The sequence below is a fragment of the Apis mellifera genome, linkage group LG11, assembly GCF_003254395.2.
Source record: "Apis mellifera strain DH4 linkage group LG11, Amel_HAv3.1, whole genome shotgun sequence".
Classification (NCBI taxonomy): Eukaryota; Metazoa; Arthropoda; class Insecta; order Hymenoptera; family Apidae; genus Apis; species Apis mellifera.
In genome coordinates, this window is record NC_037648.1 from 10903890 (window position 1) to 10931671 (window position 27782).

The following is a 27782-nucleotide window of genomic DNA, read 5'->3' on the forward strand; positions in this document are numbered from 1 at the left end:
TTGGGCGTGACAGGCCAACGCGCAACGTGATTTTTAAAGCGCAGAAACATCGGCTGTAATTGGAAGCTATTATACGGGCGAAATTACGGGCGAAGCGTAATTTCGTTTTTCGTTTTACTTTTGACGTTGAGAAATTCGCGTTAATTCTCGCGAGGCAATTCGTGATAATATCCGCGAATTATTTATCTCGGGGAAATCGGGGATAATTTCTAAAGGTATCGTATATTTTTGAACGATTCTTTTTTAATTACGCGTCGATAAGTTTTGTCACTCGATAATACAAGAATCGATGGATGAGTAATTACAGTAGCAGTCTCGTTGACACGAATATTTGTCTCGCGATAAATTTGATAACACATCGCAGAGCTTGTACGTGTAGTGTATTATCAATAAATCATGGCCAGTTAGAGTCAATAAATATTGAATCATTAACAATTCCAGTGGCAAGAGCTTTCCAACCTTGAATCATTAACTATCGAATTCATGGGAATTCATATCGTGATTGGACGCACGAATGCGTTGCATGATAATTCCAAAGCTCTGTCTTCGACGTTGTCGCAATGTATACTTTCATATTTTTCCTTGTTTCTTTCCTCTTCGCATTTTAGGCCAATTCATGAACGGCACGAATGCTGTCGTGTGACGGGAGACTATTTTTAAAGAAAAAGTCGAATAATTTCTGTTAGAGATACAATTCGATTTCGAAGCAAATTTCGAAGGAAAAATTCGGAGGAAATTTTGATAATTGGTACTATTTTCATATAAGCAACTTCAGTATTCAGAGCTGAATCCGTTCTCAAATTGTTATCTTCAAAAAGATCTTCCAAAGAACGTTGCATTATTAAAAATACGAACAATTTATGTAAAAAATAGCGACGATTTAAAGATACCAATCATTCCGTTCGATTCACTTACGCGATAATATTATTTGTAGCCAAAAATAGATATGTTTTCTACGATTTATCTTTAAAAAAAAAAATCATGGAATAATAGAGGGAAGGGAACGAGAAACTGACGAGACGATTTATCAAATTTATTAAACTGTAGAAAAGTAATAATTAATCGGGAATAATGTATGTCGAAAAGTATATCATAATTGCGTTCAATAATAATAGGGAGGGATCACGCTGGCTGCAATTCTCGTAAAAATTTCCCCGATTCCTAAGAAACATTAGCAATTATTCTTCGACGTGTGCGTGTTCTCAAAGGGATTCCACACGGATCTCCCCAAAGGGGGCCAAGGACAGATCGATTTCAAAGTTGGCTCCATTAAGAATTTCTCCTTTTTCCACGTTCCAATTATATATCATTTAATCACACGCGATCATCCTTCGAATCAATCCACGCCACTTTTCATAATAAAGAAAAAAAAAAAAAAGAAGGAAAATGGCCGAATGAATAAAATATAGCGCAACCTCCTTTTTTCCTATCCTTCTTTTGTTTCTTTTCTCTCTTCTTTCTTTCTTTGCTACGCTACTTCCTACGTAGGAAAAATAGATCATTGGGACGGCAAACACAGCTGGCCCACCGTCGTTTAATTGCAAATAAAATTTTAATCCGGGAAAGGGATTGCATTGATTCCCGGCGTAAACTGCACCGCGATTTCCATTTTTATTCGAGGGACTCGGTGCATATCTGCTGGCAAATCGATCGCCGTTCGAATTCGTAAACGGGGGTGGAAAAAAAAGAAAGAAAGGAAGGAAGGAAAAAAAGGAACGAGGGAGAGCGTCTATCTTTCGACGTTCTGCCTCGTTGACGTTGCAACGGGGTTAGAGGGGGGAAGGATTTTCGAGAGATTGGATCTGATTGAAAAGTTACTATTTAGACGGTGAGTTATTGCTCCCAGTTACTTTCACGTACCTTCTCTCTTCGTGAGAAATTCATCGATTCATTTTTGGGAGAGGAAAAAGGAAAAAGTATAGAAATAGAATCGTTAATTAAGAATTTCGATCTGAAAATGTCTTCTTCGCATTTCTTTCCACGTTTCTTCCTCCGCGATTTCTAAATTTCTAAATCTGATCGAAAAAAAAATCACACCTCATTTCTCGAGACGAAGTTTTCGCACAAATCCAAAAAAAAAAGAAAGAAAGAAAAGGTGAAAACTGAAATCCAAACACACGGTGGAAACATCCGATCACGATCGATAATTAATCGACAAGGATGAGAGAGGCAATTCCTCCCACAAATTCGTGACTCTGAGAGGGCCAGGGAGGCCTGTGTGGTTCAGGTGGCGGGACAAGGAGGGGCCATTGGAGGAGGCACTCGAGCCACTCCATCAGCTCCTTCTCGAGTAGGCTTTCGGCATCAAAGCGGCTCGTCGCTCAAACATGCCGGTAATGGTTCAGACTCGCTCGAGTGCCGTGGCTCTGGGAATCCCCTTGTCCTCCTGTCAGCGGCCCTTTCAAACGGATCCACCGCCTCTCTCTCTCTCTCTCTCTCTTCGTCACTCGTGCTTCCCTCCATTTTCGTCGCGAAAACTTGCGGAAAAGGAGCGTTGAAGATTTTTCCAGGAGCAACTGGAAAAGGTATGAAAGATTCAGGATTTATCGATCGTGTTAACCATGACGATTGATTTGATTAATTTTTCAGTTGAGAGAGAGAGAGAGAGGGAGGAATTGAAGCGACAAAGTTTTTAGAAAGAAGAGGGTGGAATTATTTAGACGTTCGATCGTCTTGGATTAAGATGTATCGGAAATGAGAGAGGAACGATAAAAAATGGAAGAGATCGAGAAAGATAGTGACTCTGCATCCCTCGTGGATTCGTGGAAACGCGTTTCAATGCAAACACTGGCACTCCCTCTTTTGTACCTCTAATATCCGAGATCAAATTTCTTTCATTCGTGCATCCATCATACGAAAATCCTACCTAAAAGGTAGTGTGAAATTGCGTGTAAGGATAGTAGGTGGTTTATCGATCGATTCTTTCCTCTTTCGAAGAAAAAGAGTATTTTTAAAATATCTAATCTACAGTTATAATAAAATAAAATTTGTATCTAAAAGGAAAGAATAATTTAACGAGTGGTGATAGTATTTTTTTTTTTTTTTTTTAACTTAAATCGTGTCTACAGTTGTTCGAAGAGTATTTTAACGATGCGTTTAAATTGAAACTACTTTAATTTATCGCATCAAGGAACGTAAGTGAATGGCCGTTTGACGATTAAATCGGGGAAGACGGATTTCGTAAATACGTTAACAGACATTTTCGCCGCAAGCGGGCCGGACTATATACCCTATTACGAAATTCTGGGATTATAACTTGAGCTGTAACCTGGTTTCGGTTCCTCATACCGTTCCCTTCATCGTCCATAGCATCCCAATAAACCTGGTTAACCCTGTTTCTGTTATCTTCGCCACGCTCTTCGACCCTTTTATTATTATTTCTATTACCGTCCCTGTATAATCCGCTCTTCCGTTATGCTCGCCCAACTGGAAACATCGTAACGATGTTTCATTGTGGAGAACAATCGTCAAGATTTTGTACAATACGACATGGTAAAAAAAATAGGAAAAATGGTAAGAAGAATTGAAACGAAACCTTGTTTTTTAACCTTTGTTTCTCTCATTATTAACGATTGAAAATATGAGGATAATGAAGTTCCCGTGAAACTCGATCGAAAGCGGTCGATATAAAAATCGCGAAAACTTCGAACCGCTATAACTCCGAGGCTACCGCGTTTTAAACAACGGGTGAACGATCGTTGGAAGCGTGGAATCTTACCCTTTAAAACGCCTTTTCGTTTATCCCGATACGACATCCGGTTCCCGAGATATCCTCGTGTGAAGAGAAAGTTAATTTTTAATCGTTTCCTTGTACTGGGACCTCTCGTCTCTTATCTATACCCAAATAAACGTGATTCCTGGAAGAACGTAATAATGCGCATTTCCAAGAAAGAATATAGGCCACTAGGCCTATTTATAATCTCTAACTGTCTCAAACCATTACTTCATATCTCCGTAACCGTTCGAGATGGAACAAAAATAGTTTCTTCGATAACAGTTTCTTTCTTCTGGATTTTCATTGGTAAAATATTAAGTTTTTTCTCGTGATTTTCCCGTCGAAAATTGTGCAATGTGTCTGTGTCGCGTATGTATGCATAGTGTAGAGAGGTGTCATTACATTTATACGCGGTATTTAACTTTTCCATTATTAAAGTATGTACACGTGTTATATATAAACGGATGCGGATCGGTGAAATGGTGATTTTCGCTTAAGTTATCGGCACGATCGGTGCCGTATCATTTCCTGGTATTCGCAGCATCCGGTGGACGGAATTTGCTTTGTGCCCGTTCTTGTTTACAGTCTCGTACAAATTGGCCGTAGCTGCGGTCGATGTTCATACAGACCCGCCCCGTTTATATCGGTTAGACCGATTTGCTTTAAATAGCGGCCCGTTCGATTCAAAACTCGATTAGGGTTGGGGAAAAAAAATTCGATCGATGATTATCTGTCTTTCGTTAAATCGCAATTCTATGAGATGATATCTTTTTCGTCGTTGAAATGAAATGAAATGACGTGGAGATTTGAAGAAAAATTATTTTACACGACTTTGGAAAAATTTTTTGGAATTCGGCAAGGAAATAAATATTATAGTCTTGGCAATTATTCTTTTCTTTTATTTCATTTTAGAAAGTTATGGAAATTTTCCAATCATCGCAAAGTTACGACGATTTCTAGCAATTGGAGTAATTTTTATTTTGAATTTATTAAATGATTTCAAGATTTAAACATTTCTGGGAATATGAAAAATCGAAAGTATTTTAGATTTATTATCGATATCATCCTGGATAAACTCGAGCAATTCTGAGATTATTAATTTATCGTGGCAACATGGACGAAAGATCGAACGGTACGGTTGACATATCGAATCGTGTATTTTGCACGGATGAATATCGTCCCAACGTATATTCGTCCCTGTGCAAACGTTCCAAGGGTTTTCTCGACGTTTCGATAACGTTTCAACGAAACGTGCACCGAAACGCGAACACACGTATGCGGGGAACTTCGGGTTTTTATAGAATCGTAACCGTAATGTTTTCGCATTTTTCGCGACGCTCCCGCGTCTCCATTTGTTTTCGTTGCCATTTAAACGGAAATAAAGGAAAACTTGGATAAATATTTTCCCATGGGACGAATATTTTAATCCAGCTTGCCATCCCCCTTTCCCTTTTCATAAGATAAATTATCGAGGAATTTCGTATAATTCGCTTGATTTTTTAAATTCGTAATGATAATAAACGTTCTGGCATTCTTCAAATGCCTATTATTTCAAAATATCACTCTTTCTTCTTTTTCACTCGTTTTTAACTATGATTTTTATTCGTCACGCGCAATCGTATTCTTAAATTTCATCACAAGATGACTGATCATTATTCCATAAAAAAAGAAAGAAACGTACATTCCTTCAAATTATCCCATTATTCGATTGTCCAATTGCATAAACTCGCGAAAGAAGACAGCAGTGTCGAAGAAATTCTTCCAAAAAGAATCGCATTAAAATATTACATCTCTCCACTCTATCTCCGGTTCGACGAGTTTCTCAAAAGCCGTGCCAACGCGACAACGAGAACGATGCTTTTATAAAATTCGTAAATAAAAAGAGGGGGGGCGGAGGGTGATGGTTATAAATTCAGGCGGGGAGATAGGGCGAAAGATAAGCGTGAAACGATGAAAGGGGAGGGTGTAAATAGTTGCAACGTGAAATGAATGATAAGGGTGGGATGGAGGGATAAGCGTGCTTAACACGGAGGAATGCGGTCGGTGGTAAATGGCGGTGACTGGCGTTGATTCATGGCGCATTGAAAGCACCCCCTCCCCCTCTCGATGCTGCTCATCGAGAATGCTCGGCTATAATTGCCGGCCGCACTTCAACCTTTTCATTACTTCACAGCTCGTCGTCACACGGGTCTCCATTCGTCACACGTTTGATCTCGTATCAAATCGTGGAAAAGATACGGTTGTCAGGTTTTCCTGAATTTTTTTTCAACGCAAGCGTTTCGCTCGGAAGGGGATTTGGGTGGGTGTCGTTGATTTAAATCAGCGGTTTTCATCTCTATCATCATGACTTGGGAGTCTTGAAACAACGCAGTGGAGGATTCGATTGGATTTAACAACTTTGAAGAATTTTATTCTTACAATATCGTGTATTTCGTTTTTAATTTTGTCAATTTTTTCTATTTTATTTCTAGATTAAAATTAATTTTTCGGTCATTTTCTGTTTTAAAATTGGAATTGCGTGAAATATATATAAAAGAATTGATCTCGTGTAGAATTGTGTCTCGTTTGAAATCAATTTCTACTTGAAACATTTTTTTTTTTTTTTAGTAAAAATCATTACTCGTAATACTAATCGAGGTTACTCGTTCCAGGTTACAAACACGAAGAATGGAACAAATTTGTACGCGAAAAATATGATGAAGGAAAACGCGAGTAACGCATGTTTTGTCTTATTTCGATTTTCATCCCCGACACGTTTCCTCGAAGATCGAATCGAAACTTTGGTCGTGAAAATGGATTCCCGTGCGATAGATTTTTTTTTCCACGGTGTATATCTTTCTTGTCGAATAGGTAAGACGAGACGTCGGAAAGTGAGATCGCAAGTAGGTCAAAGAACCCGAGTCAGGCCTCGAATGTACATGGTCGGCTACGAAATGGAGAGATTCTGTGGCCATTCTCGGGGAAATTCCATCAGACACACGAAATCCTCGGCTCAAGACGCTCCCAGGAACTCGACTTTGTCGTTAAATTCCGCCTCTTTGAAGCTGGCATGGCTCGACATTCTTTTTTCTTTCTTTTTTTTTTTTTTTTTATGTTGCAAGTTTTAATCAAATTATATAATCTTTCGACGAGGATGATGAATTAAATTAATTTTCTACAACGTTTGATTGATTGTATTTAAAAAATCAATGCATAAAAATGTATTGATTTTTTAAATACAATACATTCGTAAATTATTTAAAAATTCTCCTTTAGAAGAATATATTCGCGAACAATTTTGCAAAAATTTACATTACACACGGGAAAAGAATAATAAAATATTTTTTGGCCACTTTTTTCCAAATTTCTCCGTTTCATCCTCGATTAATCCACAATTATTACCGTCGAATTTCATGATAAAAAAAAATCGAATAATAAACCATTGCCTTCTGTACAGTTCAAACGGGCATCGCACAGAACAGAACTCTCGACAGACATTTTCTCCCAAGGCAGTAATCGACGCAAAGCACAAAGAGCAACGAAGTGACGCGAAACGAGGTTAAAGACATTTCTTTTTCTTTTTAAAAAAACTAAGGGACAAAGGATTTGCGATGAACGGCGATATCGCGAGTGTAATTAATCGCGTTCCGGTGGATGGAAGTCGCGGATCCGAAAATGCATGGTGTGCCAATCGATCGGTTAATTCTAGTACCAGAATAGATCAATGGCTATGGAAATCGGCGCTGCGGGATTCTGAGGACCCTTTTGATGGGCGCAGGTATTTACGAGAAGCATGACAGCCGGTATGCCCGCGTAATGGTCAAACATCGACCGGCAGGGATTCGAGTGCTATTATTATGGCGTGTGGGGGGGGGGAAGGGGGGCGCAAATTGACAGGCATAATTGGTTTAATTTCTGCGCCAACTTCCACGGTTATATTGGTAAAGCGGGAAATCTCGTAGAAATCTCGTCCAAATATCGATCGCGTCCGTCAATTTTTATTATTTTTTTTTTTTTTTTATATAGTTTCCATGAATTCTCCATTTGGATTCTCCGTATGCTTTTCTTTTTTTATCGTAATTGTATTGGGTTTATTTCGCCGAAGATCGATGCGCGAATCTCGGGTCCATTATGGAAATAATTGGTCCAATTTTTGAACGAAATTCGACGGACGGGGTAACAATGGTGATAGATCGAAATCTAAAATGTTTAATATAATATATATATATATATATGGAATTTGAAAATTGTCTGATGAAATTTTGATTTCTATACGTGTAATACGTTCAAATTCGGATTTAGGATTAGGAGATCTTCGAAATATCTTATTTCACGTATGAAAAATCAAAATTAATAATTAATGATAATTTCGTTATAAAAATATATCTAGATAAGTTTACAGAAAGCTCGGCAAATGAAGTTTAAAATTGAAAAACAGGTTAATTGAATACTTTTGAATATATATACCTAAATGAAGCTAGGTAATCATAAAATAAAATCCCAGTATAACAGCTTATAATATAACACCAATTATTTCAAAATAAATTAAGGCTTCTTCGTAAAAGATAAACGTGGAAAACGTTTAAGATAAAAATCTTGAAACTAGGTCGAAAAATTAGATCATAATATTTAACGACTTACTTTCCTTTTTCCTTCCTTTCTTTTTTCTTTTTTTTTTTCGAAAAATATTCTTACACGCCCCTTTAATGAGAATTTCACTCGAAATAAAATTCACTTCAACGTAATAAACCCGCCGGATTTAAACGGGCATAATACCTCGAAAAATGTCACGATAAATTACCCCTATAGAATTTATACCGATAAATTTTTCTCGAAAATACGAAATCGAGCTCATAAATTACCCACCCCTCCCTCCCTTCGTATATACTTATTCGATTTACACTCGTGTAATGAGCCCCCAACAACCGTGACACCGAGCTGTTTGTCGAATAATCAACGATTTGTAGAAAGGTATTCTACGTGTGTAGATAAAGGTATGCGAGCAATTCATCAGACCAATATGCGTTATCGCACGCTCTAACCCGTTATCGAGAGTATTCTGATTTTACCCCTTTTTCTCTCTCTCTCTCTCTCTCAACCGGTATGTAATTTAACTTCACGGTTTAATCTTTCCGATGCGAATGCCAGGCAATAACGTGAGAGGAGTTATCGCTCGAAGTAGCCCAACTATCGCGGGGGTTATTAGCGATAATCGTGTCATCGGTTTGCAATTAAGCCGAGAGTTGCTTCATTGAACGAAAACAACCGAGTCGTGGAATATATGTAACGTTCGAGAATTGCGTGTCGTCGGATATTTTAATATTTTATTCTTCCGACATGCAACTTTTCGGATTAAATCGGATTGGATTATATATGTCGAAGGTTAGATCGTGTATATTTCTTAATTTCAATCCAAGAAACGTTCGATCCTCTTCTTTATCAAATTTCATTCTTCAACAAGATTAAATCTCATCGAGTATTCTCATCGATCTAATTCAAAATTGTAACTCTATATAGATATTTTCTTTGACTTTGTAAGACAAATTATCTTCCATCTCCAAAAGAGAGAGAAACAAGAAACAAACCGCAGGATCGAACGCGATCGCCGTGCAACATAATCGAGCAATTTCGAGGAAAATTTCATCTCCAACCTCGGTAACGAAAATAGTTTCGCATTAACACGTAACCGTCCCGTTTAATTCCGTTATCGATTGTACCCGTGGCGAGAACTCGACTCGTTAGTCCAGTTTCCTCCAACGTGCCTCGGCAGGGGACCGTCCTCCTCCTCCTCCTCCTCCTCCTCCTCCCTCTATTCTTCTCGCGACACCAGAAGGGAAAAGCGTGGAAAAGCGCAGGGACAAATTCAGCCACGCGACCATGGAAGTTTAAATCAGAAACGGCGCAAACGCAAATTTGCTTAATTATTCAGCGCAGAGCGTTAACCAGTGGAGAGAGCGTGGCTGCGCGTTTCCTCGTAGTAATTGTAGTGGTCGTTTATAGTTGAACGACTCTCGTCGCGTTGCAATTGTCTGTTGTCAGGAGTGGCACTCTTACATCCGGCCGGTGTTAAAAGGCCGTCAACTCGAGAACGTCTCGATTTTTTTTTCCCTTTCTTTCTCTTTCTCTCTCTCTCTTCCTTCCCTCTTTTTCGAATCAAGCTAGTTTACTAGCGAACTTGGAGGAAGAACGAAGCTTTCGAATCCTTGGAAGTTTTTTTCCCTGTTCTTGTTCTTTCTTCACGATTTTTTTTGTTCCCTTTTTCGAGAAGTTGACAGAAAGAGATGGACTAATGAATCGACGCCTCCGTGTTTCTTGGTTGAATCGTTGTTTAACGAGTTCGCCCATCGAAACAGTTTACCCGCCCTTTGAAGGGCCCTTTTGTGCCTCGTAACTCGCTCGATACGAATGGAAAGTTGTTGTTGTTGTTGCCCCTGTAAATTTTCGTCGCTACTCGATTGTTGCTCCGTGAAACGGGTGGTTACTTGTTCAATTAAGATCCCCATTGTGGTGTTATTCCGTCTCGTTTAAAGGGAGGGGGAAGGGGATCGAAACTCGTTTAAGCAATTTTGTAATATTTCTCCCTTTAGAAAAGAAGGAGAATATTTATCGTGACACCGTGGCTGCTTCTTGGTAAAATTTATTATTAAAGAAAATTTAAGAATAGGAAAAGAAAAAAAAGAAGGTTTAACAATATCTTTGTAATTTCTCTTCGTAACCACGATATCTTAACAAAATTATAGAATCGTCGCGATCACGCGTAGTTATAAAACGAGAAAAGTTCCGAATAAAAACGTTTCTTGCTATTATCATCGCGTTAACCCTCGAACGGTTGAGTAAAATGCGAAAAAAAGGATATTTCGATTTAACAATCCGATTTAACTTCGATAATAAGCCCATTCTTATATTTTTTTTTTCTTTCTTTTTCCCCCTCGAATAAAACCAGTTTACTCGCGCGCGTATCTACATATGAATCGAAATCCCATCGGGTACACGTACACATCGGGTGTATACATATTAATGCACGCGCACACGTTGAAAGCCCGCCGTGCATTGTCGCACAGATGCATAGGGTGGTACACGAGTTCCGCTGTGCACGCAGCGCTCGTGAGTTAATATAGCAATAGAGAGAGAGAGAGGGGGGGGCAAGATGTGCGCGCGTGGGATTACAGCTGTATATCTATCACAGTGGAACATTACAGCATTGTGCCAGAAATCCTGATGGCATGCCCATAGGCCGCAGGAACGTCGCGACGCCGTCTCTAACGCACGAATTATCCCTTCAACGGCCCGAACCACCCGTCGCGAATTTCCTCAGAAAGAAGATATTGATATCGCGGAAGTTTGGAGATAGTTGCCAGCAATTTTACAGCGTGGGTTTTATCAATTTTACGCTAGGGATTAATTAAGAGGTACTTTTTCGTGGAACGAAAATGTTAGAGTTCTTTTTTCCTTTGTTTCGAGGAAGTAGAGGTAATTGTATTTTTTTTTTTAATGTATAAGACTTTTTGTTATTATTTTTAAATTAACACTAACCTTTTTTTCCAGGGAAGTTTTGTTTTTAATCGATTGAAAGGAAAATATCGGTATTTAAAGGGAAGAATCGTAAGTAGTTTTATCAATCGAGAAATTTTCTTTTCAAAGTTATTAATTTCGTATTTTTTTTCTTCTTTTTCACGGAGGAATTTGGCAATTTTGTAATTGGTAATTTTTAAGAAGTTAATGGAAGAGTTAAAAATCGTTAAAATTTGAGAAAAATGGAATTGGAAAATTTGGGAGGATTCGAACTCGAGAATTTTTCGTGGGATTCGAAGATTTTACCCGCTACGCCATCAACGTTTTCAAACATCCAACTTTAATAATTCGATCATGATGAAGGTGCTTTTATCTTTTTAACCACATTTCTCGTGATATAGGAGTTATTTATACATAGAATAAAAACTCCATAAAGATTTTCAAATTTAAAATTATATAAATCGTCGATTACAATTTATATATACATACGGTGGTATTCGCAGATAACTTTTCCTATATTGAGATGTAAAACTATAGCGATCTAACTTATGGGTGCCATAGCTCATGAAACGGTCCAGATCACTATCCTATAATTCATGACGTAATCCAAAACATTACATAACAGAACACGCTGCGATCCAGGTCATTGTGCCATAACTCATGGCGTGATCCAACTTACTACACACCGTTCTACCCTCCGCGCAAAACACCATGGTACAACCTAACCTAAATTATAATATAATCCTGTAATTTACACTTTATGGTTACCTCTAATCAAATTCAAATCACTCGAATAACCGTAAAATTAAAATATTACATGAATCTTGGATTCCAGATTTTAACTAAAATCATCTAATATCTACGAAACGAGCCAATTTATTATTTAATTTACGTAAGAGGGATTAATGATCGACCATCCCTCCAGTAACGAAACCACTTTACTCACATATCCAAAACCAGAGTCCAACAAATCGGATACCGTACAAAAGTTCAATCCGTCCCATCGAACATTGTCGGGGAGAAAATCGCTGAGCAAGCCTTTCCCAAACAACTCTGGAAGATCAATCGAGGAAAGGAACGAGCGAATACCACGTCACCACCACTTAAACGAATGTTTAAAGTTAATGAATGCGGCTTCTTTGCCTCGCCACACATCTCCAACCCATTTCGATTATGCATATATAAAAGTAAAACGCAAGAGCCCTTCGAAATAGACGCCAGAAGGGGTGGCGAGAGGGTTAGCAAGGGAAGAAGATCGGTGCAAAAGGTTGGCCAGTCGGGGAGGGGGGAAGATATCGGTTGAGGTATGCCTGTGTTCGATACGGTAGTTGAATCCCGAATTTTCGCAACCCCCATTTTCAAGATTCGATAACGAATCTCGATGTCAGCCAGTGGACCGTGGCGAACTCGATCGATCTAACGAGCCGTCGGAAAAACACTTGCTTCTCAGTGAAACGGTGTAAACGGTGTATCTTCTCTTTTCGATCTTTAAACTTAAGAGAGTCGAGTCTTCGTGGAATATTGGTTGTTTTTTTTTTCGATTCGTTGTTCTTCGGGGATTGGAAACTTTCTGATTTTCCGTTCTTGATATTTTCGTTAACAGTGGGAAGGATTTTATTTTACGCCTCTTGAAATTGGAAATTTTTAAGAATATTTTTCAAAAAGATTTCTCGTTAAAATTATCTTTATTCCTTTACAATTTCATCTCCGTACATATTAAAATTTCCAAAAATTGACAAATTTTTCCATTAAACGGAATATCGTCTCGTTAATTTACTAAACTCCGAATTTTCTCCGAACCGTGGTTAATTCCTCCCACTAAATTTCACTCCGCAAAATGATTTTTTCCCATCCTCTTTCAAAGCAATGGCTTCAATTCCTCGAATCCAGGCCGGCAATTATTCGAACGTATATCGTGGATTTTCGTTTCGCTTCTTCCCGAAAACGGGTTTTGTTAAAACGCGCGATCCCTCTTTCTTCCTTTTTCCTTCCTCTCGTTCCCGCCCACCGGGACGGGCGGGGTTTTTCGTTAAAATTTGATCGTACATTATTAGCACCGGCGCAAAATTACGGGGTGGCGCCCTCGATATCAATAAATTAACCGCGCCGCAGGACGTTCTAAATTGCATTTACTATTTCCCTGCAGGGCATTAAACATAGAACGACTTTCGTAATCGCAGTTGTACTAGGATTCGATTACACCGGCTGCCTAAAATTTAATTAAATCGACACACACGCGAGGGAGGGAGAGGCCACGCCGCCGTCCACGTATACGTACGTTAGCGCGGCGCGAATTCGATGGGGCGAAAATTGTGAAATTTCATTTACATCCGGGGATCCGGATTCAATTTGTCTCGATCATTGGCCGATATAATTTTTTTACGCGTATCCCCGTGGCGGGGACGGAACACGGACTCGTTGGTGGAAAATGTGAAAAATTTAATCAGGCCGGGACAATTGTCGATATCGGTAAACATTCGTTGTTTCTTTGAATCATTTCTTTTTTTTTCTTTTTCTTCGTTTTAACAGTTTTCGTAAAATTTTCTGAACGATTCGAATTCTTGTTCGATATCAGCATAGATTGAAATCGATGATGAATTTTGTTTTGTAAAAACTTATGAATACGAGTATTCCAAATTATAGTGAAATTTTAATTCGTCGTTCGAACAAACTTGAAAGAAATGTCTAAATATAATTGTAAACGTGAAAAGTGAAACTTGGAATTATCAATCGAGCAATTCTTTTAAAACGAATTTTCCATCTTGAAAAAAATAACAAACCTACACTTTCACTTTCTCGCTTCATCCCCTCCCAAACGAACTTACTCTTCCGAACTAACGAGAACAGAAGGAGAAAGATCCTGTTTACAGTCGCGCAGTACACTCTTTCGAAGCCGTACACTTAATTTTCCATCCGTCTCGTGGAAACGAGAATTTCTCTCTCTCTCTCTCTCTGAATTTTCTTCCACGCGAATGGCACGCGGGAAAACAGAAGGATAATTTCAAGAGGAAGGAAAGGAGGAAGGAAAGAATCCGTAAGAGAGTTCTCTCTTTTCCAAGTAGCGCGGTGCTTTGATCAGGCGTACTGGATTTACGCTCATCCTCTGTGCCACCCTGCCTTTCCTCCCCCAACTCGTTCTCCCCATTCGTCGATCCTTGTCGCAAGAGCCCAGAGTTGGCCGTGTTGTAACGGAGTTAGCGACGTCTTTGAAGGCGCGCGGCTCGTCGCATTGTCGAGGCATTTCAACGAGGGGGGTTGAAGCACCCCGCGGAAGTGGTGCTTCTGCAACGCCATTGTCGGGAGGAAGAGGGGAGGGCGGGCAGAGGTTGAGGTCGGAGAAGGATGCCGGTTGAGAAAGTCGCATCCTTTGATTTTTCTATCCTCTCTTTATTTGCCAGTAGAATGGTAATCACGTTTCGGGATCGAGGTAATTTTCTGCAAATGGATTGATTAAGAAACGTTTAAAGATACGTAGATTTTTAAATATCGATTTAGATTATAAATAAAATGGTAAGTGAAAATTTTAGATTGGTAAAACTTTTTATTCAGAATATTTCTTTTATTGAATGAGATTTTTAATAAATAAATAATAGACAGTCTTTTCGGTTACAGTGGTATGGATTGATCGGTGGAAATTAAATTCTGGAAGATATATTATAATTACAGGAAAAAAAAGAAAAAGATTTTCGTTTTTAAACCATATAAATATAAATCGTAGAAAGATTTGTAAATAACCTTATATTTTTTCTTCCACGATTAAATTAAAAAATTTAAAAGGAAAGCTGGTGGATGGCTAACAGCTATTAACGTCCGCCCATCCATCCATCACGTCAACTTCTACCAGGTTTTAAATTCTAATCAACGATTCAACGTTATTCACGAGACACCGTAAAAGGGAATCGATACACCGGAAAGACGAATCGGTCCACTTGGAGCCGCCCCTCCCTTCAAATTTATGACGACGAACACGATTGTCCTTACTCGGGAAAAAAAGAAAAAGGATGGGATTTGGGGGGAGACGCGGCAGTTGTGTTGGCCGCGACTGGTAAATTTACAGCTGTAATTTACACGATCGTCGAATATCCATCGACGTGGAAGGAACGTGGGAAACGTACACGAAACAGGCGGAGGGAGGGGGAGGAGGTGATTGAGAACCGCCTTCGAGACGCGATTTAGGGAAAAAAAAAAAAAAAGAAACAAAGGAAGGGAATTGCGAGGAGACAGACTGATGGCTGTATGTAACAGCCATCGGTCCCATTCCCCTCTAAACGCCGTTTTCCCCGTTTTCGGAATTTTCCCCGCGATGCACGCGAATTTTTCTTTAAATCTCTCTCGCTCGGAACACTCGCGTACGTTAGTATTTTTATCCTGGAAAAATTTTCTTCCTGTGTATCTGTGCTCGGTGTTTACATATTTGTTGCTCTTGGATCTTTTTTTTCTCCTTTTAATTATGGAAATTTCATAGAAAATTTAGCCAGAGAGAAGTTTGTTAGTATTTTTTTAACAGGGGGGGAAAAAAAAAGAAGAAAAATAGTTGGGGAAATTTATTTAAAAACCTCCCCAATACGGAATCGACACGATACTTATAAAAGCAATTATAATTTCACAGTGAACTACTTATAAAGTCGTCTTTATGGCTAAATTAATACCAAACTTGGCGAGAGAATAATTTCGCAAAAAAAAAAGAAAAAAAAAGAAAGAAAAAGAGAAAAAAAATTAACAGAAAAATCCCGAGAAAACTAATAACCTCTTCTCCTCGAAGAGCGTCTCGTTAATTATTCGAAATTGCTTCGCGATATTTCTTTTTATCCTTATTATCGATAGATTTCTTAATCTCGTGAATCTGCCTCGGCTAAAAGAAAGTAAGTAGTAACTCGAACTTTCTTTCGTTTCGCGAATGATAAGAAGAAGAAAAAAAAGAAAAAAAAAGTAGGAAAGAAAGAAAAATAATTAATATCAAGATTGTACGGAGGAATCTTTCTGATCGATCGATTATTTATTAAGAAAAAATTGTGGAATCGTTAGAAAAACGAGTGTCTTTGTTTCATTCATCGGGATGAATAAATTAAACGCTTTAATAAAGTGTGTCTTGTGAAAAGAAAAGAAAAGGAAAAAAGGTATACACGAATCGATGCGAAGCATCCTCGAAGAATTTTTATTATTATATCGAAGATCGTTCCAATATTGATTCTTTTTTTCTCTTTCTGGCTGTATAAAATAAACGAAGATATAGGATATACGCGCACGACGCGAATGACGATCGTACGTGGAATAATATCAGGTGGAAATATTCAGGGTATAGTTTCAAGATGAGAATGAATTTTCATCGGTGATGAAATTATTCATGAGTCCTCCCTCCTCCCTCCTCCTCCTCGTTTAGCGGAATGAAACATAAATCGCCGCGACGATGATCAAACAGCTTAAACAATTTCTGCCGGTTAACAGTATCGACGTTTGATTAATCCAGCCCGATCGTCGAATTGTTCAAAGAGAGCGTTGAAATTTTATTTTTTTGAAATCGTGAAACGAAAAAAAAATTTAAATTCTAATCGAACGAAAATGATTTAGAATTTTTCAACCTCCTCTCAATATTTAAATAACAAAATTTATCCAACCCCTAAAACTCTTCTCAAGAAATAAATTAAACAAACTCAACAACGATACAAACCTCGAAAAATGCAAAGAATCCATACCAGCGAAACGATATATGAAAGGCAAAGATCGAGATGGAAAGACAAAGATATCTCTTTGAAATCTTTCGACGATTAATTCATTCGAGGGGAACGAAGGAGAAGGAGGAGAAGGCAAAAGGGAGACGTTGCAATTTCGAGCAAGACGATCTCGTTCTGCACGCGTGTATCCTCGCGCCACAAAGCGACCGCAATCCCTTCTCCTCCTCCTCCTCTCGCGCGAAATTCGTCGGCGTAATTGCGAAAGGGGATCGCGATTGTTATTAATCGCGGCGAAAATAAATCCTGACCGCCTATTTCCTCACGCTCTCCACGTGTCTCTCTCTGTTCCAGATACAAGTGTACGGGTACAACGCGGAATTGTATCACAATATGAGCGAGGCGCAGCACAAGAGTCAGGGGCTGGTGGCGATCTCGTTGATGGTGCAGGTAAGCAAGGGAGAGATTTTCAGATTCGGTTAAATCTGGAGCGTGGGATTTTTGGAAATGAAAAGATTGCGATATGTGTGTGAATCTTGTGAATTTTTTTTCTTTTTGTTGAGTAATCGTTATTACGAAGAAGGTTGAAGAAGATAATGTTTGAATAAATGGAAGGGTGAATTGTTACGATTTTTTCTTTTTTAGAATTACGGTATATTTATCGGGGATTATAAGAGCATGAATAGATCTTTTTTGAAACTGTCGAGGCGTGTCGATGTTTTCGCCTCTTTGGATATTTGGGGAATAGAGAGCATGATCGAGGGTTTACGTTTGCAGCCGTACGTGTTACGATATGAACAGGATTCTGGCGGGATCTAAATAAACAAACAATCGTTGTGGAACAATTGAATCGTATATCCCGTTTTTCCCATCTTTTATATTATTATATCGAAAGGTATATATTTATAATTTAAATCGATGTTATAAATAAAAATCTTTCGCGCAAATTTTTATGTACATGTATATATATATGTATGCATTTTTTAAATCGCGAATATTATTTTAAGTTGAATTTTATGGTTTTATCGTGTCGAAGATTTATTTTATTTGCTAACTGATAAAATGAGGTTAAAATAAAACGAATCGCTGGTTGGTATAAATTCTCGCGGCCACCCGTTGTTTTCTGTATGAACGATTTATTATTTGAAATTGCGTATAATCAATTTTTCTCTTGTATATAACGTTTTGTTATCATGAACGTATTTACATTGTTGAGCAAAGTGTACGTTCCATCTGTTTCCCATCAATTTTGTAACAAACGTTTCACTCGGCCCACCGTGGGATTACTAGCTAAATGAATATGCATGAGATATATACGTATGAGCGGATGGGATGTGGATGTGCATGCGTGAGAATTATTTTTTATATATATATGTATGTATGTATATATATGTATGTATATATATAAAAAAAAAACCATTTATAATTCTTTTCATTTCGGGAATAAATAAATAAATAAATAAATAAATAAATAAATAAATAAATAAATAAATATGGAGGAATCGTATGGAGAAATAAAACGATCGATATATAAATAACAATGAAACAAACGAAAAGAAAATATATAAATCAATGTATCATGGTCGTGTCGTGTGTATATATTTCGATTATATTTCGTTTCGTCTAAATTAATCGATCCGTTATTAAAAGGGAAAAGCATAGAAATCGGGGAGGAGGAGGGGGAGGGGGGGGGTGGGAAATACGTCGACGATAAATTCTCGTATGATGGATAACAAGAGCCAAGGGATTCGAAAACAAGAGTTAGCGGGTGTAGGATATACTGTAGATCGAGGGATAGTTTGGTTCACGCTAGTTTGAAATTTGTTGCAAGTCGAGTTTGCGAGCGAGGCATCGCGTGTTTACTGTGTCCCTTCGATCGAAATAATTATTCTATCATAATAACCGCTACCATCAAAGCCAAGAAAATTACCAAAGTTACGAAAGTTCTACCTTATGAAAACGAAATTCTAAATAACATTCGTTAAACTTGATTTCGTCTTTGCAGAAAAAAAAACTCTCCCTTTGCTCTTCTAATTCGATTCCAAAACAGGATGAAAATAATATTGCAAGAAGAGGATCTAAGAATAATCGCTATAATAAATATTTGAAATTATATAATAAGATTGGGATAGAAGTCTAATTACAGTCTAAGTCCACTGATGTTATTAGAATTTATCGGATCGAATGTAAAGAACTTGCTCGAAAGAAGAATTCGTGATTAGAAAAAATAATACATTTCACCTGAGCGAAGGAAGCACAGAAGATTTGCAATGGCGATTCCCATGAAATCTCGTACGAATAAAATCGAAGGAAAATGGAAAGGGGGAAACGTATGGGATGGAAGGGGAGAGATCTCATTCTTATTGCGGAACAATTATTTCGAAGTCTCTTAGACAAATACCCGCCAGGTTTTCCGCGGGTGCGCTGCTGCGTTTCTTCCAAGAATAAATTCCAAAGTTTCGAAGGAAACGCTCTGCTTTCGCCAGCTCGTTCCAACCACGCTCTTATACCCCCGCATTTTCTTCTCTCGCTTCGACGATCCACCGTTCTCTCTCTCTGCTCTGTTCATCTCTCTCTCTCTTTCTCTCTCTGGAACCGGCGTTCCGCTAGAAGAAACTGGAAAGCCCACGATTCTGAGAGGCAACAAACGGCAGGAAACAAGCGTTTATGCCTCTGATTTCTGCCACGATAATTCAACGGAATCAGACGTTTCGACTGTTTATCGAAACATCGACTTGCCCCATTTTCTATTCTCTTCTATCGAATTATCGCCACGACGATTTGAATGATTTTTTTTAATACGATTTTTCTCGAATATTATCGTTGCAGATTCGATTAATCTTTTCGAAAGAGATATATATTGGACGGAACGATTTGAAAAGTATATCGTGAAATCTCCCGTCGAATAAATGAATAAAGGGATTGAAAGTCATTCGATCCTTTTATTCCTCGTTTATTCGTCCGGAAACAAGTCGGCCGATTTCTATGTAGAAATTTCTATCTCTCCCTCGAATTAATCCCCCGAATTAATTAAGTCCAAAATATCATATTCGAATCCGTACATTTTCATTTAAACTGTCGGCTAACGCTATTGAAATCGTCATTTATCCGTATATTATAATATCGATTAAAAATTGTTGAAAAATTCTCTTAATCAATCTTCTCGCCGATTTAAAATAACGTTCATCGAACAAATTCCCTAACCCCTTGTTGTTATTCAAAACACCCACCATTCAAAAATTCTCGACCTTTCTATCCTCTTATTATTAACATCCATCGTTCATCGAAAAAAACACTGAATCACTGTCTCTCCTCCCCCCAAGCTCGCGTAATCTTCACCCCCTTTACGAGGAGGAGACCTCACTCCCTTTAAGAGGAGGAGAATGTTGAATTCGTTGAACCGCTAATGACACAAAAATCCTCGAAAAAAAGTTTCCAAATCATTACCCAAAATCAGTGGTCGCCAAAACCAGTGGAATTAACGACGCGAGACGGGGAAGGGAAGAAAGAGCGCGCGCATCCTCTCGAAAAAGCTTGCTCATCGTAGCCGGTTTTGTCCTTCCTCCTCCCCTTTCATCCCCTTCGGAATAAATTTTCGAAGTCTCGCTGCGAGCCTTCACCCCTCTACTTCTTTCTTTTTCACGGTCTTTAGCGCGACCGTGAGACATGAGGCAAGAAAAAAGAGGAGGAAGAAAAAGAAGAAAGGATGCATTAAGGACGAGGCAGTTGCTTGGAATATGGATCGTTTGCTTGGATATTTTCGGGAAACAAGATAAATAATGTAATATCGAGAGGATTTTTCTTCTTCTTCTTTTATTCATTTCGAAGAGATAATTAGATAGAGAAAGATAGGGAGAATATGATGAAGGAAAAATCATCAGCCACCTTTCTTTTAATCAACGCAAATAGCTGTCCAATAATTCTAGCGTGGCGCTACCTTTGCTCTACTAGATTTTTCTCTCAATTTTTTCCTTGCCTTCGATATTCTTCTTTTAAGATATAAGGTGAGGGAAAGAGGAATGGGAATAATTCCAGCATAGCGTTACCTCTACTCTAGATTTTCAATTTTTTCCTTGCCTTCGATATTCTTCTTTTAAGATATAAGGCAAGGAAAAGAGGAATAGGAATAATTCTAGCATAACGCTACTTCCACTCTACGAAATTTTTCTCTCAATTTTTTCCTTACCTTCGATATTTCTCTTTTAAGATACAAGAGAGGGAAAAAGGAATAGGAAGAAAAATTGGAACGAAAACTACAAGAAACTACACAAAAAAGAAGAAAAAAAATTGCATAAGAGCCTTCCTCTCAATCAACGCAAACATTCTCCCCAACAATTGCACCGCCTCGCCCCGCATTCGTTAAAACCTTGGCCGCCGTTAATTGCCATCCAGGGGCGTCAAGGTCCCGTCCAACGAACAAAACTGGGTGAAACTCGAGTCGATAAATCCATCCCGGCGGAAACGACCGGTGAAAAAATATCATCCGGTCGAGAGCTGATTTACCCAGGCCGCGGGATTGTTGAAGGGTATTGTTGACAGGGTGTGTGCGCGCCTCCGACCACTCATTTCGATCTTATCCCTCCGACGCATCCCCCCCGGGGTATAATCCGTTTGAATTACACCCGTCAACGCCGCCACCCGCGGCACACTTTTACTTAGATCGAGCACCTGTTAAAGCTCGGCCCGACACCGCCTTCTGGAAATTCTTTGTCAACGAGATCAACGAGAAATTTGTATCCCGCGAATTTGAAAGAGCGAATTGCTGTTATAATCGAGAGGAAGATAGTAATAGGATATTTCGAGTTGAGGATAATGAAAGCTATATTTATAATTTTTATGTGAAATTTTGGAGAAATGTAGATATAAAGGGTGTCCCAAAATTAACGCAAGATTTGAATTAAATATAAAAGAGAGTTTTTAGTCTTTAGATATTTATTTTTTAAGGGAATCAATAAAGTACATAGGATATTTATGGAACAACACATCGGGCAAATAGCCTCCATGGCTTTGCTGGCACATACTCACCCTTTTGTCCAAATTTTTCATCACCTTTCTGCATAATTGTAGCTGAATCTCATTGATGCAATGTTTAATTTCCTCTTGTAATGCACGTGGGATTGTTGACATAGACCTTTGACTTCAAATAACCGCATAAGAAGAAATCTAATGGTGTTAAATCACACGATCTAGAAAGCCAATTCTGATCACCGAAATGAGAGAGTACACGACTAAAAAATGTCTCATGCAAAAATAAAATATTTCATTGGCTGTATAACATCGTCTTGTTGAAACTACGTATTGGCCACACCAATATCATCCAATTTCGGCAGAAAGAACTGTGTTATCGTGTCGCCATATCGAGCACCATTAACAGTTGCCGCTTGACCAACCTCGTTCTCAAAAAAGTATGATCCTATGATGGTCCTCCTGTCCAAAATCCGCTTCAAACAGTGACACGTTGCGAGTACATTTGTTTTTCGCTAATCACACGTGAATTCTCCGAATCCCAAACAATTTTGGCGATTAACAAAGCCATCGAGGTGAAAATGTGCTTATTTTGCGGCCAAACTTTCATTATTTTTAAAATATTATTCAATAATGAAGACACGTTGTTGTATCGTATAACGCTCCATTTTTACTAAACTCTCAGCTGTCAAACTGTTTTTTTTTCAGAATTACCAATAACTTAATGCAAAAATAGCGGCAAATTCAAATCTTGCGTTAATTTCGAGACACCATATAGATATATATATTTGTAATTGAAATTTATCGTTGATCAGTTATCGGTTTTTTTATTTAGAAAGAAACGTTATCCTGTTGCTTCGTTAAATCTAACATGGGAGGCGAGAAGCAATAATCGTTTCGTTTAAATTGTTAAACCGAATGATCTGTATAATGCGATAATACCCGGCCATTGATTCCGTTTTATTACGAGGAGTTGAAAATTTTATTATCGCTTAATAAGTTATCGCGCTCGGAAGCTAATAATCCAGCTTACCTCTATTTTGTCCGCCGGATGAAGTCGCGATAATTACACCCCCGGATATTGTAAGAATATTTACCCCTTTTTCCCCGTTCTCGTTCCACGGTATTTCGAGAGGATATTTTAAAAGTAATCAATCGCGTTTCTTGTATAATATCTTAACTTTTGCAATTCAGATGGATCGAGGAGTGTATGAAAAATATTTTGAAAAATATTAAATCCGAGGGAAAAACGAAACGTTTGTCCACGTTTTTCAAATTTTATTCCGTTTTTATTGGAAATATTAGATCGATTGGAAAATTAGATCGAGGTGTTAACATTTAACTTCGTGATAATCACGATGATAGATCTGAATAACGGATAAAACATGAATTTGTAAACGGAGCGCAACAATGACTCATAGAATCGTTTTCCAACTTTCACTAACGAGACTCTTACGTTGATAGGAAAAGAGGAACAAAGAGGTAAAAAAGGTATTAAAACAAAGAGTATGGCCAAAAATCATAAAATCAATAACCGAAGTAAATCATATCTAAATCCCGGATTAAAATCATTTCGAATGGACATGTTTCGATTAATCTTTTCAACATCCTGAAATGTAAATTTAATTTTTAACTTTCCTTAATGGAATTCGTTAAGAAAAATTTATCTCGAAGGATGTAATTTTTCTTGCACTTTGAGTTTTCAGAGTTGCAAGAAAAAAAAATGGAACGTCGATCGTAGAACGTATTAGTTACTTGAGAATTTATTTCGTGTTATTTATATTATTTTAACAATAAATAATCGAACTGTATCATTTCAGAAGGAAGGAAAAGTATAAAATTTCATCGAATTCGGGATCCGCGAATCATTTAGATCGGTAATCAAGATCGTTCCATCCAGGCGAAAACTCTCGATCCACCCTCGATGAGCTTTTGTTATTTATCGTTACTTTAGAGGCTTGCCTGTCGGTTTTAGCCTTTTATGGTTACCTTTAATGGCCGTCCAGCGTGGAAGTTTCGAAACGGCTCTTTATGCGGTGCACTTAGCAGCGTCGAGACTCCCATTTCATGGGAAATCGATGAAAAACGTATTAGGATATAAAATGAACGAGAGAGAACAACACTTGTCCCTTTCTCTCTCTCTCTCTTTCTTATTTTGATATTCAAAACATCGATACTCAAAATCTGTTTTTCTTTTCTCTGTTCCAGCTAGGAGAGACGTTAAATCCTGAACTGCAGATTATAACCAGCGTGTTCAACAAAGTTATATATCGAGGTGAGTAAACGAATTTGATTTTCTTTTTGAAACTTTACAACGACTTGAGTTTAATCATTGCAGGAATTTTATTTTTGTTGTTGATAACGTTGTTTCCGGCGTGAAAGATTTTCAAGAAAATTCATTAATTATTTTTTTAAAAACGCATAGGAAAGAATGAATAATCTCTGGTAGATATAAAAAGAAGAAGTATCGAAATATATATACTCTTGTTAAAATTACATGAGATGTAGAAAAATAGAAAAAAAAAAATTCATCGCAGAATCTCCAGAATATTTTCTCCGCGTGAAAAAAAATTTTCATCCCAAACCGACCAACAGCATCCGAAAGAAAAGAAAAGAAAAGAAAAGAAGGAAGATATATATATATATCACCACTCTTTCGAAATACTTCGCGAAGCAACGAAAGATTAAAAAGTGTGCCACGTGGTCCTTCGGGGATCGCGTTTTAAGGATCGTCGGTGTCGCGAGCGAAATTGCACAGCACGTGGTTCCCAGTAATCGTTATTCTCCGGGAAATATTCACGGAGCCCGCGATAAACATTCATACCAAATCCCTAGTCCCATGTTATACATAATGCATATCCACCAGACCGTGTTGTCCCAAAAGAAAAAAAGAAAAAAAAAAAACAAATCATCCAATTCTTCCTCCAATACCGTGCTCAATTTCGAAACGGGTATAAAATCTCGACGCGAAGCAACTTTACGATATTCGTACGAATTTGTAAAAATCGTTTAGGAGAAAGTATTTAGTGAACGAAGTGATCCATCTATTAATTCATTTAATCTTTTTTTAAAAAGGAGAGAGAAATAAGGAATCGGAACGTTGAAATAATACTTGAAATAATATTCTGTAAATCAAGAGTTCAAGAATTCTTAATTTGAAGTTGAGAAACAAAAAAAGCAGCGTACGGTTCAGAGAGAGAGAGAGTTGGTCGAGGAGCGGTAAATTTCTATAACGGCGTGAACACGCGCGATTCATGGGCCGTGATCTATTGTAATTTCGCGTATAATGCGAGCATCTTTCGTCTGTGCCGCTTGCGCGCACTATCAATACGCATTTACGTATTAACGTGGTGGTGGGCCAGAGTATCCGACCCGTTATAGGCTTTCAACCCGCGACCGAAGTTAACGTCTGCTTTTGCGATGGGATATTAATAGTTTCGTTCGTGCACCGTTCTATAATGGCCACGATTTATCCCTCCCTATTATACGAATTTCGCCAAACTTTCGATCCTCTCCAATCGTTCGATGAACCAATTGTGGAATTAGGATCGTATATTCGATCGTAATTTTTCATTCTTCAAATTCTCCCGAAAATTCGTGGAATATTTACCTAACTAAATTTCATTATTTTGATGAAAACATCCCGTGCATAATCTTTCACTTTACTTCGTATTTGTGTCAACATTGTACAAAATTAATACAAGACTCGAACTTGATCCATCTAAAAAAATCCTCGTTCTCTTAAATTCCTTATCCTTCATGAATCTAATTCCACGTGACGTCTCTTCGAATAAAAAAAAAAAAAAAAGAAAAAAGGAAAAAGTGGTCCCTCAACGTACCACGAAAAAGAAGATATTCATTATTGCGCGTCTTTCACTCGCGGCCGCAATTAGTCGAAAGTCGGTTTCTGAGACGCGTGGAGGAGGAGGAGGAGGATGAAAAAGCCGGTGGATGGAAGCTCGAGGGGTGAGAAAGGGAGCGCGTCGACGATGAATGCGCGGTTCACGCACCAAATACCGCGTGGAGCCGGTTCAGCGAGCCGCGGTGGAAAGTTGGCCACGGTCGGTGGGATAACCCCCGCCCGGATAATAAATAAAACGGTGAGAGGGAGGGAGAGTTGGCGACGCTCTAGGGATGGATGGCGGGGGAAGGGAGGGGAGGCTCGACTCGCTGACTCTCGAGAGGGTGAAAAGTCGGAGGCGGGGGTGATGACTCTCTTAAGGGGTAACGAGTCAACCCCGCCGCGAATATCCGCGCCAGGCTTCTCTTCGAAAGGCCGAGTTTATCTCCGTCCGGCGGGAGCCGATATTGTGACGGGTAGTTCGTTGGCTTTTGGAGGGTGAAGAAGGGTGAAGAAGGCTACCATTAACCGTTTAAGGGTGCGTTCCTCTCGTGAGTGGAATCGCGTTGACGAGAATTTTTTTCCTTATCGAATTCCCCTCCTTTTTCTCGGAGCAACGAGAGGAAATATTCGTCGATTAACTTGCAAGAGAAAGAAACGTGATATCGAATGACAGTGTTATTACGTTGAAATACAATTTCTGGAAAAAGATCGAAATAGAAGATGATTGATTATTATATAAAAGATACGTTGGACGCGAGCAATGTTCAAGAGTTCAGAGGCGTCTTGAAGCGATTCATGGATGGAAGCTTCGTTCGTTTCGCATTTTACAAGGGATCAGAGGGAAACGACAATCGACACGGCGCCCCCGGTCGATTTACAACGAGGGACAACGATGTTCGCGTCCACCGTTCGGTCGTTGTGCATAAATTCCCTGCCCCTCCCTCCCCGTGCACACCGTATGCACACGCATACGTGCGCTTGTGTCCGTGTATTTTAATCAATACCCTGTTGACACCGCGACCACGGCACATAAATCATGAGACAATGGAGAATGCCGTGGGGGGTGGACCAACAGGGGTGGATCTAAGTATTCCATTGTCGTGTATACCTCCCCCTCCCTCTCCTGTGTACCCTCGATGTGTGCCACGTACGCCATCCGTGGCAACAATGGGGCATATCTCTCTCTCTCTCTCTCTCTCCAATTCCAACTCCTGTATGCGCGCCATCTCTCCTCGAAAAGTTTCCACCAGTATTTATTGCGAAATTTCACGAGAGAGGGCAAGATTGTATCGCGCCAAGAGGCTTCCGGTCGAGGAACCGGCCGTTGTTGACAGGGGGATGGGGTTGGGGGTCTTGACTTTGCGGTGATTCCACGGGATCTAGCCGCCATTTTGGGAGGAAGGGGGAATTTGGATCGAGAAGGGTGAGTCGAGGAATTTGATTGAGGTATTATGGATGTTGCTGGTGATGGGGAAGGGGGATGGATAGTGGGAAAGAATTTGGATTGGAATTATGCGGTTGAATTTTTGTTAATAGTTTTTTTTTTTTTTTTTTTTGTATTCGATTGAAGTATCATGAACGTTGTTAGCGATAGGTGGTGGATAGAGTTTGAAAGGTGTATTATTGAATTTTTGTTAATAATTTTTTATGTGTATATAAAATGTAATCGTGAAAAAAGAGATTTATTTATTTATTTATTTATTTTATTGTTTTTTTTTTTAACGAAGCTTTGGGAAAATTGAAAATTTCGAAAAATATTCGCGCACTTAACTGTGATATCCACGTGATAAGTACGTATCCCGTGTATTGTCAAAAATTGCCATTTGACATATACGTACATACACGGCGTGCGATATATATTGTAAACTGTTTTACATCCCGATACGAAGGAAATTTCAATGAAAAATAATAAATCTATTGTTTTTTCCTGTACACGAATGGAACGATTACGATAAAAATTTAATCGGTGTTTATAGAAGGGAAACGGAAAATCGCAAAAATTTAATTTCAAAATATTCTATTCGTTTTACGATTTTATACGTGTCCGATGAAACGCGAAATCCGAGTTTTCGAGATCAAAATTTTTTTTTTTTCCACT

General features: G+C 38.6%; 1 protein-coding gene across 3 annotated transcripts in view; it reads left to right on the top strand.

Moving 5' to 3' along the window:
- LOC100577879 (carbonic anhydrase-related protein 10) overlaps positions 1 to 27782 on the top strand; it is a 180353-nt gene that overhangs the window by 136561 nt on the left and 16010 nt on the right. For all 3 annotated transcript variants that reach the window (XR_003305590.1, XM_006566261.3, XM_026443656.1), the window contains exons 5-6: positions 17230 to 17325; positions 24049 to 24115. Coding sequence is in view for 2 of the 3 variants with exons in the window: in XM_006566261.3 (XP_006566324.1) it covers positions 17230 to 17325; positions 24049 to 24115 (163 nt within the window). In the remaining variant the exon portion in view is untranslated. The remainder of the gene's footprint in view (positions 1 to 17229; positions 17326 to 24048; positions 24116 to 27782) is intronic.